At 35.3% G+C, this 12,993-nt stretch overlaps 1 protein-coding gene across 5 annotated transcripts in view; it reads left to right on the forward strand.

Annotated features, from left to right (window-relative positions):
• LOC100924065 (teneurin-3) overlaps window positions 1-12,993 on the forward strand; it is a 311,270-nt gene that overhangs the window by 141,601 nt on the left and 156,676 nt on the right. For all 5 annotated transcript variants that reach the window (XM_031943281.1, XM_031943284.1, XM_031943282.1 and 2 more), the window contains exons 5-8: window positions 1,191-1,405; window positions 11,172-11,382; window positions 11,826-11,927; window positions 12,110-12,304. In XM_031943281.1, the coding sequence (XP_031799141.1) occupies window positions 1,191-1,405; window positions 11,172-11,382; window positions 11,826-11,927; window positions 12,110-12,304 (723 nt within the window). The remainder of the gene's footprint in view (window positions 1-1,190; window positions 1,406-11,171; window positions 11,383-11,825; window positions 11,928-12,109; window positions 12,305-12,993) is intronic.

Below are 12,993 nucleotides of genomic sequence, written 5' to 3' on the forward strand. Positions count from 1 at the left end.
GTCAGAGTTTCTCTGTAAATCAGGGAATAGGCAACAGTCGAATAGGATATAGAATTGTTTTCCCCGTTTATCAATCTGTGTCCAGAGCCTGCTGATTTTTAGTCATGTTTACAATCGATACCAAGCATTCAGAATGCTAAGATCAACTACCACACTTGGTTTGGCCAAATTAAAGTACTGTGACTTAAAGATCAGTAATGCCAAGCTATTAGTTTTGAGTGGGAAGGGATTTACCAAGACAACCCTCCACAGCAAGACCACAGTCCCCTGAAGTTTGGACCTGACAGCTACAAGCAGGAAGTCTGAACTAATCTAAACTGCTGGATTTAGGGCATTGAAGAAAATGAAAATTTAAAGTGTCTGTATTTCTTCCATTGTAATTATGGATTCTAATGAGAAAATGTACCTACATCTATTTTTTAAAAATATTTATAAGGTAAAAAAAACAATCTTAATTCAGAATCAATCGATTTATTACAGTGCATATGATCTGTAGGAGTCTGGTCAGGCTTTATCTATTGTATCTCCAGAATTAATCCCAAGAACCATTATAGGTCGATGATCTGAATTAAGAGAGATAAGCATTGTTGTGAATGTTATTAAATAACAAATAATGTAAAAATAATTTTTCTTTGACTCAAAAGTGAGCATAGATCATATGCCAGTCTTTATTTCTACATCTGATTTTTTTCTAAAATATAATTCTGAGAAAATTGCTTATATTATTAGTACTATTGTTTGGTTTTTTATTGTTTACTTACAGGTTGCCTTAGAAGGCTGAATAATCTATTTCTCCTCAATTTACACTTCCCATCTTGATGGCCTATTTAAAATGACTGATTAGTACTACAGTAATCCTTCTAAGAAATAACAAGACTTATACTTCCTAAGATAATTGTGTTTATAATGATCAGGAAAGAGGTGTGAAAGCAGTTTCAGTAATGGGCTTGTCTTGGGAAAAGTCAAAGGATTCTGACTTAAAAATCTTGAGGAATATACTTAATCAGGGCTGACAAACCAAAACATCCAATGTGAGCATGAATTTTTAGAATGAACATCCTTGGGTAGCATTTTAGATGTAAGAATTGGATAAACTAGAGGGTGTAGTTTTTAAAAAACTGTTGTAAAAGTGACTTGATTAATAATTCGTTGTTTTTCTCTTATTCCTCTGTGGGTATCTTTATACACAGGAAAATTAGGTGGATTTGCGCAAGAAAATAACACCATAGATTCAGGAGAACTTGATATTGGCCGGAGAGCAATTCAAGAGGTTCCTCCAGGGATTTTCTGGAGATCACAGCTTTTTATTGATCAGCCACAGTTTCTTAAATTCAATATTTCCCTCCAGAAGGATGCACTAATTGGAGTATATGGGCGTAAAGGCTTACCACCCTCCCATACCCAGGTAACAGAATCTTACCTATTGTGATCAGTAAGATGATGCTGCTTTGTATTTTTTAAAGTTATTCACCTTTATGAGTTCAGCCATATGGTAAACTGACCCTTTTTCATTGATCTGTAGCAATAATGAAAACTATGAATAAAGGTCATATTGGCCGCTATTTTTTTTTTTTTTTTTTTTTTTTTTTTTTTTTTTGCTAAGGCAATTGAGGTTAAGTGACTTGCCCAGAGTCACATAGCTAGAAAGTTTGTTAAGTGTCTGAGGTCGCACTCAGGTCCTCCTGACTTCAGGGCTGTTTCTCTATCCACTGTACCACCTAGCTGCTCCCTGCTATTTTCTTTCTTATAAAATTATTGCATTTGCCTTTGGAAGAAAAACATCTCCTGGTCTTCATCTGATTGTTTTCGTAAATATAGGTGTAGCAAAATATGAAGGTGAACTAATCCAGGGTAAGAATAAATTGAGCATATGAATAAGTGTTTAAGAAAATAATAATTACAATAGCTTTGTAACTAGCCTTAATATTTACAAAGAAGTTCTGTAAGTTTCCTTTCTGAGGTAGAAAATGCACTTATTATTTTCCTTACTTTAAGTCCCTCTGAGGTTCTGAGACAGAAAATTATGTATCTAAGCTCACATAACTAGTAAAGGTCACAACTAGAATGTGAATCCATCTCCTAACTGAAACACAAGGATCTTTCCCAGCCAAACTAATAAGTGATTCCCTTCATAGATGTTAAACTGACAAATTAGTAACTTATTTCAAATCGTGATTCATCTATGCATTTGGTACACATTTATAGCCTAATTGTGACACTTTCTGTAGTTAATGAATACACTAAAAACTGTAGTATGACAAATTATATCAGAATGGTTGTTATATTCTAAAATTTGGTAGTTGTCCAAATCATCAATTCATGCCATTACTTAGAGTTGGAAAGTTACTTGCAAAAAATAAATAAATAAATCATGGGAAAGCAACAGAGTCTCCATAGAGAAGCAATGTAACACCATTGATACATTGTAGCACAATATAGTGAGGAAAACACTGTTTGACTCTTAATATCTACATGAAGTTGGGCAAATTACTTAATCCTACTGGGCCTCAAACTTCCTCTTCACCAAAATGGGAAAATTAAACTAAATGGCCTCCAAGATCCTTTCTAACTCTAATTTAAGATCCTAAATTCAGCTATCCTAAGAGATAGTCAGAAAGAGAAGAGAAGAACAGGAGAGAGCAACAAGAAGGGCATGATCAGTGTTCATTGCTCCAGAAACGTCACAGACCATGAATAATGAAAAAGAGCTACTGGATTTAGCAGTTAGGATGGCATTAGTTAATTACAAAGAAAAGTAATATATATTACATCACACTTTAAAAAAACTTTTTCCTTTAAAAAGAAACATTAGAAGTGATCCTCTGCTTATATTGTATAATAAAAAATTTATATTTAATTATATGGCTGTGGAAATTGTGAAAATTGTAAAAATCACATCAACAGATACTTAAATCAGTAAGGAAAACACACATGCAAGGACACAATTAAAACATTTCCATATCTATATCTGAAGAACACTCAAACCTTATAAGACAATTTATGGCACCAAATTTGAAATTAATTCTGTTTAAAAACTACCCTGCAATCTCACTGTCAGACATAATGTAGGAGGATACAATGAAAAAACCTTTCAATAAGTCACCTCCTCAAAGCAAGCTTGAGACAGGTTGTTTGTGTTAGAGATCAGGCTCTGTTTATGGTGAAAGTGAAGTGGGTTTTGTCAAAATGTGAAAATTGTCTTCATAGTCACCATTTCAATAACTGAATGGATTTTCTACAACTTCCCCAAAATCTGCTGCCAAACTGAGCCTGTCAGTGAGCACACAGACTAAAAGATAAACTGAAAATGAGAAGCACAAAGAAATGACAAAAATTTAAGTCACCGATGCAATAAGTTTACTCCATCTCATCAGAGAATTGCAATCAAAATGGTTTTTCATCTGAGATCCCTAATCCACACAAATCTCTTCATCTCTAAACTATATTGTACAAAGAATGTGGCCAGTATAGTCTTTGTCAGGGGCTAAGTTCTTTATATTGCTGAGTTTGAGATTTCAAGGCGAGGAAAATGGTTCTGCCACAGTTTGTTTCAGTTACAGAAGAATAGAGTTGGCAGAAACCAAATAATTCAACCCTTTCCGTTTTCAGATAAGAAAATTGAGGCTTAAATTAAATCGAGCAATTTGTTCAAGATTATATAATGAATTAAGGATAGAACCAGGACTAGAATACCAGAGTCTAGTCTTTTTCCCTGTAATATCTTGTCTCTAGACACACATTAAAATAAGGATCCAAAAATTTCATTCAAGTTTATGAATCAGTCACAGCACACCAACATTTTAATAGCCTGTCTGTCATTGACCTAAACATTCTCTTTGCTGATTAATGAACACTTATTATGCACCAAACATTATGCAAGGGTTTGGGAATACAAAAAGGGAAATGACAGTTTCTACTCTCAAGACCTTTCATTATTTCTTCCCATAAAGTGAGGATCTATATATGTGGGAAGTCCACCAGGGATCTCCTAATATTCCAAAGATATTTAAAGCTCTTGAAATAACTATCTGCTATCACCTCATTCTAGAAATGTGCTCATTTTTGTTCCAAACATATATTTCCTGGTTATCTTCTCCACTGCTTCATTGTAAATAAAATGTTAAAGCTTACCTCTGTTTGCTCTTGGTTTCTCCATTACCCTTTGGATTCTTTGAAGATCTGTATTCTATGATTCATAATATCATCAGAAAAGTATTAATACCAAAATGATGGATTTTATGTCCAAGAGTCTTCTGCAATTGTTTAAAGTGATACATAATTTTCTGAAAACAAGTCAACCCAGATTCTTCCTCATTTCTAATTCTAGGCCCAACTTATTGTCCATCTACAGTTCCTTTTCTACTTTAAATGGAATAAGAGTTCTGCTTAACTAACTGTATATTGTGATCAAGCAATGTGTATAATACTTCATCCATTTATCTCTTTTCTATATGGTTTCTAAGGTCATTCTCTTAATGGATGCAAATTTTCTTGAAAAAGTCCTGTAGTATTGAGAGTCTTAATGCCATCATGAAAATGTGGAAAGTCATCATCCATAGCAAGACTTTTTAACCTTTTTGGTGCCATAAATTTCTTTGGCAGTTTGGGGAAGAGGAATGGGGATGAAGGTGAGGGAGAGAACAAGCATTTTCTAAGAGCTTACTATGTGTCAGGATCTGTACTAAGCTCTTTAACAAATATTATCTCATACGATCATCATCATAATTCTGTAAGGTGAGTGTTAATAATAGGGGGTGATATCCTTATTTTTACTTGAGAAAATTGAGGCAAAGATTAAGTGATTTCCCCCTGTATCACAAAGCTAGACTATACTTGAATTTGGTTATTGCACACTCTTAAATTCACTGCTCTATGTACTGTGGTGCTACCCAACTTCCTGTAGTGAAGCTTATGGACCCTTTCATCAGAATGTTTTAAAATATGTAAAATAATCCTAAAAAGGAAACTAATTATATTAATTTAAATAAATTCATGAATTTAGTCTAAAGGGAATCCCTCTTCCATTTGAACCCTGTGCAGGACATCTTTCATAATAGAGATACCTTTTTTGAGCATCTGTTTCCCTGCTGTTTGCCTGCCTTTTTGTTGCTAATTAAGAGGTCACTGAATAAAGTTGTCTCTAGAGTTGCGTCTATCAAGTAATTTCATTTATAAATGTATGAAAGACATCTCAGGAACTGAAAGTCTTTAAGGAAGCATTTTACTTTGCTGAGTCAAATTTTTAATAGTCCAAAAAAATCCAGTAGTCTGTGGTTCTATATACCTTTCAATCAGCCATGTGACCATGGAGATATCATCTGTAACAAATCATTTGTGAAAGCCATCTGTTTCTTCTCATATTTTTATCAAGGATACCTTGAATAAAAGCGGAGATTTAAGAACAAAAAATACATGATGAAATCTACATTTCACATTCTAAAAGTAAAGATTGTTAAGCTTCACATTACCAAATGCTACACTGAGAGAAGGGAAAGAGTTTAATGGCCAGCTCTTGTGGCCTAGGAAAAGTCCACTGATGAGGGGCAATGAGGTCATGTAATAATTAGAAAAGACTGAACCTGGAGTCAGAAAAGCATGAGTTCAAATTTGGCATGAGACAATTTCTAGCTTTGTGATCCTATGAAGTTTACTTAGCCTCTGTCTCCTTCAGTTAGCTCATCTAGAAAATTGGAGGAGGTAGTATATATCTCCCAGAGTTATTGTAATGATTCAGAAAGATATTATTTGCTTTGGGTTTGTATCTTTGTTTTTTAAGAAAAGTCTAGTGATGGGGAAAGAGAAAAGAATTAAGTCCAAGGGGGCTGGAACAGAAAGAAACAGAAGCTATGTCAAAAGGGACAAGATGTTGGAAATAGCATTCAAGAGCACCTCAGATAGGTAAATAAAGAGATGGGAAAGAACATGAATTTGGGAATTAAGAATCATCCAGATATAAATGAAGCTCTGCCAGGTTATAAGGAAGAGTGAGAATGTGGAGGACATAACTATTTTTATACCTTAAAATCAACACATTCCATTTATTTTAATTACTTTTAATGGAGATTTGTAAAGGTGAGTTAGGGTGGGTGTGTGTGTGTGTGTGTGTGTGTGTGTGTAGGATCTTTTTAACATTGGACATAATTGGAAATCACATTTTTATGCCCTCTTTTTAGCAATGATAATAAGATTAATTGCGGTTCAGAATTGTTTTCTATGTTTTTTCATAAACTGTGTTATATGATAAGAAAGATGGAACCCTCTGGGCAATGTTACCGTAAAAGAAAAAAATGTATATTATATATAATTTTTGCTTCTCTTTTACCTACTAAATTAATCTTTGAATGATAATACTGGATAGCTTTTCTTAAAACAACTGAATTGTTTCTTATTTTGTAACTCTGGCCTGTGCCAGAAAAGCTGCTACATAGACTGTGCAGGAAGATCATTGGGAACTTGGTGGGGCTGGGACTGGGCATAGCACTGACAAATTTATCTAGTGGAGGAATTCTCCACCAAAGGAAATTCAAATGAGATTGAATTTGGGGGGGCAGGCTGCTGATCTGATTCTCTTTCCTACATAAAACTCTTGTTTCCTTTTTGCCATGGTTTTTGATCTTGCTTCTACCTCAGACATTGTCTCCTTGCCTCTGTCTCTCCAGCTCCTGGGATATTCTCCATATTGGTTCCCTTGCATCAGTTGCTAATCTCTTTATGAGTTGCTCCTTTTTCCCCCTTCCCAAACAAGAAAAAGGTTCATCGATACTCTTGATCTTTTCCAGAGCTCCAGATTTTATTAGAAAGAAGTAACAGACCTAATGGTAACAGAGACAGGGACAGGAAGATTGGAGAGGAAATTGAAGTATAGTATAAGATTATCTTAGAAGTTCCAAAAATTACCAGTTCTGTTTCCTAATTATTGCATTTTCTTCATCCATCCTTTATAAATGTTGTTGAAAACCCATATTTTTAATGTTTATCAAGACCATTTAAGACTTTCACAGTTGAATAATTATAATGTTGTAATTTAGTTTTGCTGCTCTTACTATGCAGAGGCCACTGCTGAGTAGTGGATAGATAGCTGACTGGGAAGCCTGGAAGACATGAAGTCAGCTCCAACTTCTGATACATATTGTGGCTGTATGACCCTGAGCACATCATTAATTTCTTAGTACTCTAGGCCAGTGATGTTAAAGCTCAAAATAGAATAGATCCCTGCAGGCCCCTGTAGTAGAAGTAGTCATGGTGGTAGTAATAAAAGTAGTAGTGCTTATAATAATAGCAGTCATAATAACAATAGCAACAATAGTAGTAGTGGTATATACAAATTACATGTTGTTTCCTTCTCATCCGAGAAATCCTTGAAGACAGAATCTGTTTAATTTTTAAATTTCCTTTTGTCACTTAACCGTTCAGTCAGTGCTCTGAATTCTGTACACCTATAAATTCAGAGAAAGGTGATGATCTGCAGTGGTAGAGGGAGTTTCCCCACGTAGGACTTTCCTTGGCCAGTGAAATTGCAGGTCCCTGTCCTTTCAATGTCATGTTGCCTAACTTAATAAATGCTTGCTCATTGACTGATAAATTAATTGAGATTTGCATAGGACACCAAGAGGCTGAATGATTCATTTGTGGTTACACAACCAGTCTCTTTCAAAGGTTAAATATGAATCCAGATACTTCTGACTCCCAAGACCAGTTTCCTTTACACAATTAACAATAACACTTGACATTTGTATATTGTTTAAGATTTAGAAAGCACTTTCCATGAATGATCTCATCATTCAGTCCTCACCGTGTTCATGTGAAGTGTAGTGCAAAAACCTCAGAAGGAAACCGAGGCATAGAGAGCTCAATGGTCTTGTCCAGGGACCCGGTAATTCTCAGAGTTGGGATCTGAACTGAGATTCTTAGACTCTTTTAAATCCAGTGTTCTTGGTACCAGGTTGTGTCACCTCTTTTTTTTTTAAACAAAATTCTTAAAATACTTTCTAGACATAAGAAACCTTAAATTTACCTTAAGTTTTATCAAGTAGCAAAGTTCAGTGGGTTTTGTTTAGTATAAGGAGCTATTTTTTTCCAAGGTTGATATCAGTACTAAAAGTCACCAACACTCAAGCCATATACTTATTTTATCCCCAACTTCATTCTCCAAGTCAGCAAGCATTCATTATGTGGCAGGTCCTGGACTGAATATTCACCAAAGATTTTTTTAATGGCCTAAATCACTACCTTGGAGACTTTGGATAAAATCATTTTTGAGAAATTTCTGAAATATGTGAGAAAATCAACATATACAGATAGAAAGAGACGCAAAGAAAAAGAAGGAGGAATGGAGGGAGGGAGGGAGGAAGGAAGGAAAGAAGGAAGGAAGGAAGGAAGGAAGGAAGGAAGGAAGGAAGGAAAGGAAGGAAGGAAGGAAGGAAGGAAGGAAAGAAGGAAGGAAGGAAAGGAGGGAGGAAGGAAAGGAGGGGAGAGGGAGGAAAGAAAGAAGAGAGGGAGGAAGGAAGGAAGGAAGGAAGGAAGGAAGGAAGGAAAAAAAGGAAGAGAAGGAGGGAGGGAAAGAAAAGAAAGGAGGGAAGGAGGGAAGGAGGAAACGGAGGGAGGGAGGGAGGGAGAGTAAAGGAGGAAGGGAGAAAAAGAGAGAGGGAGGGAGGGAAGGAAAAAAGGAGGGGAAAAAGGATAGAAGGAGAGAGGGAGGAAGGGGATATGAAAGAAAAAAGAAAGATTCAGGAAACAGAGCCCTGAGCTTGTGGTCATAAAGACGTGAGTTAATTTTCAGGCCCAGGCATTTATTAGGTTTGTGGTCCTGAGCAAGTCATTTAACCGCCCTTATTTATAAAATGGGTCTCATAATAGCACTGATCTTACAGAATTGTTGAGAATTAAATGACATAATATTAGCAAAGGTCTCACCACAGTGCTCCAGCCCATAGTAGTCACTTAATAAATGCTTATTTCCTTCCTTCCTTCTTTTTGTTAATTCACCTTATACTCTAAATTCATGTCTCAAGATAAGTATCAAACTAAACTATGGAATCTGAATAACTCTTAGCTATTAGAAACTTATTTTAAAATTAAATTGTTCTTCCTGAAAATCTATTAGGAAGCCTCTGCAGTGTCTATCTTTTTTACGCATCTTCTCTTTATGTGCGCACTTTAACCACACAATTATGGCCTAAATTTACAGGATTTGCAAAGTGAAATCTCTTTGGTTACTAACTTAAGTAGAATTCAGCAGTTAAATGTATCCATCCCTGTAAGCTTGTGCCTGTTCTTAACAAAACAGATTAAATTGAATGATAATTTTTCACAAATACTTATTGGAGGTTGTTGGTGTTATTACCTATGCTACAGTCTTTTCAGTTTAATTTTCCAATTGATTTGCTTTTTATCAGAAGCATATCTTGTAATCAAGTTATAGGCATTTGTCACGTGCTTACTTTTTGCCAGGCATTATGCTAGAGATAGTGATATAAAGACAAAATGGAATAGTCCCTACCCTCAATGTGTTTACAATCAACATGTACATGTATAAATAATACAAAATACTGACTAAGTAATATGCTAGAATTGGAAGGAAACAACAACAGCTGTGATGGTCAGGGGGAGGCTTGTGTGGGAGGTAGTGCTTGAATTGAGTATTCAGTGATTTCTAGGAATTCTAAGAGACAGAAAAAAGAAAAGTTGTAAATGGGAAGAATTCAAGAATGGTGGGATGAATATCAAAGTCATAAGACTACAGAGGGTCTTGACAGAGCATCTGGTGGTATAACTAAAATAAAGATGTTGGACTCATAACTTATATTCTATCACTTCTATAATATGGAAAAAAGAATAAATTTGGTTTGTTTTGGAAATGAGGAATGGATAGAGAATGCAAAGAGGAAAAATGAGGCTAAAAAGTCAGAAAAATTTTCCTAAAAATTAAAACTATCCAACAAGTGGTAGGAGTTGTCTTGGGAGATAATTAGGAATCCTTCACTGGTAGTCTTCAAAGAAAAGCCAACTGACCCTTCATTAGGTAATGGATATCTGGGAGGTATTTATGAATTGGGCTAGATAAGTATTGATGTTTCCTCCTGCTTTAAAACTGTGATTATTTACATTCCTTAAAAAGATAAACTCTATAAAACAAGGATCATTTTTGCTTTTTTTTTATATCCCCATAAAGTATGGCACACAATAATAGCTTAATTAATAGTTGTTGATTGACTAATTGTAAAAAAGTTCCAGGATTCAATAGGAATATAGAGTCTGCTATCCTTGAAGGGGAAAAATACATATAATACACATATGTATGCATATGTGTTTCTATGTATATATACACATGTATATTCAGATACTTTAATCACAAAGAAAATTCAGCCATCTTTTATCCATCCAACAACTTTTTAATCATAATCATAATGACACTGATATAAGTGTTTTAAGCCTTACAAACTGCTTTGCAAGTAAAATCTTATCCTCACAAAAATCCAATGAGATAACTTGATTATTATTCCCATTTTAGAAATGAGGAAGATGAGACATATTAAATAAAATTGCCCAGGATCGCACACTGAATAATTATCTGAGGCCAAGTTTGAACTTGGGTCTTTCTACATATGGAATACCTGATAGGCATAAAACATTGATCTTGGTGCTGACCCAGAAACAGAGATAAATTATGGTCCCTAGCCACAAGAATCTTACCATCAAGAAGTAGGTCAGACATGTACATGAAGGGAGTTGGACTAAATGAACTCTAAGGTCCCTTTATGCTTCAGATCTATGACTTGATCTGACCTCTGTCAACCCCAGTTTTCCCACTGGAAAATGAGAGTTTGAATACCTGCTTCATAGGCAGGCTTTGAGACTTATATCTGAAGTTATATGTAAGGTACTTAAAAAACTTTAATGCATACATACACTCACATATGATGAGCATATAAGTACATAGAAGGAATGACAAAGTCTCAAAGATTGCCTAGGAAGCTGCTGTTTAACCATTTGCCCTGTGGGCATACATAGGCTTTTGCCCTTTGGAGCTAGTTATCTGACAAAAACTTTCTTCCAACGCTGTGTTTATTAGGAAAAGGTTTTTTTTTTTAAAAAGGTAATGTGCTTTAAAAAAAAAAAACACTTATAATTGTTGACTAGTAATGAGCTTCATTCACTTTCTCCTTCCACAGTATGACTTTGTGGAGCTGCTGGATGGCAGCAGGTTAATTGCGAGAGAACAGCGCAATCTGCTTGAGTCAGAAAGAGCTGGTCGACAAACAAGATCCGTCAGTCTTCACGAAGCTGGTTTTATTCAGTATTTGGATTCTGGAATATGGCATCTGGCTTTTTATAATGATGGGAAAAATATAGAGCAGGTGTCTTTTAATACCATCGTTATAGGTAAGAATGGTCTTCAAAGAATTTCTGAAAAGCCACAACTTAAAGAGAAGGTTAAGGAGGTGGGAAGAATGTTTTAACAGATTTTTTTAAACCATTAATTCCCATCATTTCAAATCATGGATAAGATGTGAGAAATATTTTTATTTTTATTTTTTCAGTAATGAACATGTGAAAAATAAACTGTGATACTTGTCAAGAAATAAGAGAAAGAAAAGGAAGCAGATTATATTAAATGAGTACTTTAAATTTTTAAAAGTTTGATTAAAACAGTTTACCCATTATTTTCTCTGTTCTAATAATCCACTACAAGGAGATATTACTTTTAAAAATTGTTGTACACACCAGCCACTTTGGCATGTACCCGATACTGGGCAGAGTTGTAGAGTCTGCTTGGCGTTGTGGTGGGAGATAGCCCATACAAGTTTTCTTTCTCCTTTCTTCAGAGTCTGTGGTCGAATGCCCCCGGAATTGTCATGGAAACGGAGAATGTGTTTCTGGGACATGCCATTGTTTCCCAGGATTTCTGGGCCCCGATTGTTCAAGAGGTATGTTTAGTCAAATTCCTTTCTTGAGTAAATACAAATCTGCAGGAGTACAAGAGTCCAGATCATCACGTCACGGGAGGAAGAGAAACTGCCATGTGGCTTGTTCCAGAGATGTTTCCTTTCTTTCCCAAGGCTGATGAGAAAGATGGCTGTTAATTCTTCTGTCATGTTTTATTTTACAGCAGCCTGTCCAGTGTTGTGTAGCGGAAATGGGCAATACTCCAAAGGACGTTGTCTTTGCTTCAGCGGCTGGAAGGGTACTGAGTGTGATGTGCCCACCACCCAGTGTATTGACCCTCAATGTGGAGGTCGTGGGATTTGTATTATGGGCTCTTGTGCTTGCAACTCGGGATACAAAGGGGAAAACTGTGAAGAAGGTAAACAAGTACATATTTACAGATGTCTATTGTTGTCCTCATAAAGAAATCTATTGCACCAAAGACTTCTTAGTTTCAGATTTATCCTTTTGGACCACCCCGTCTTTGTGGGGGAGAGAAGAAGTTCTTTTTCTATTCCAACCAGCTTTAAGATTTTTTGTTTTCTGGAATTTTTGAAGCATAATGTTATAAAAGTTATTTTGATTACTATTCCTATGTCACATTCAAAGCAACTTTCTAAAACTAGAAGTTAGAAAGGAAGTGCCAATCAACAGTGGTAGAAAAAGTTCTTTGCTGGCAGGTTCCTATACCAAAGAAAGTATAGATCTGTATCCCCCATCCAAAAAATGGGCTAAAAGACCATATAGATCAAATATTATATTAGTGATGAGATCATAAATTTAAAGGAGAATTTTTTTTTACCAGCTTAAAAAGCAAAAGAAAATCAGTCAGGCCAGCATAATAAACACTGCACACAGGTCTTGATTTTTTTCATTTTTACATCTCAAAAGAAATAACTCCTGTTTTATTCTGCTGTCCTTCTTTACCATGTGGTATTTTGGCATTTTTAACATCAAGACCGATTGTGATATTTCACATGTGCAGCATCTTATAATTTGTGAGTTCCAGAACTATATATGATGATGACATCATGATGCCATCATGAAGAACACTGTTAAATTTTAAAA

The sequence above is a fragment of the Sarcophilus harrisii genome, chromosome 6 (genome assembly GCF_902635505.1).
Source record: "Sarcophilus harrisii chromosome 6, mSarHar1.11, whole genome shotgun sequence".
NCBI lineage: Eukaryota > Metazoa > Chordata > Mammalia > Dasyuromorphia > Dasyuridae > Sarcophilus > Sarcophilus harrisii.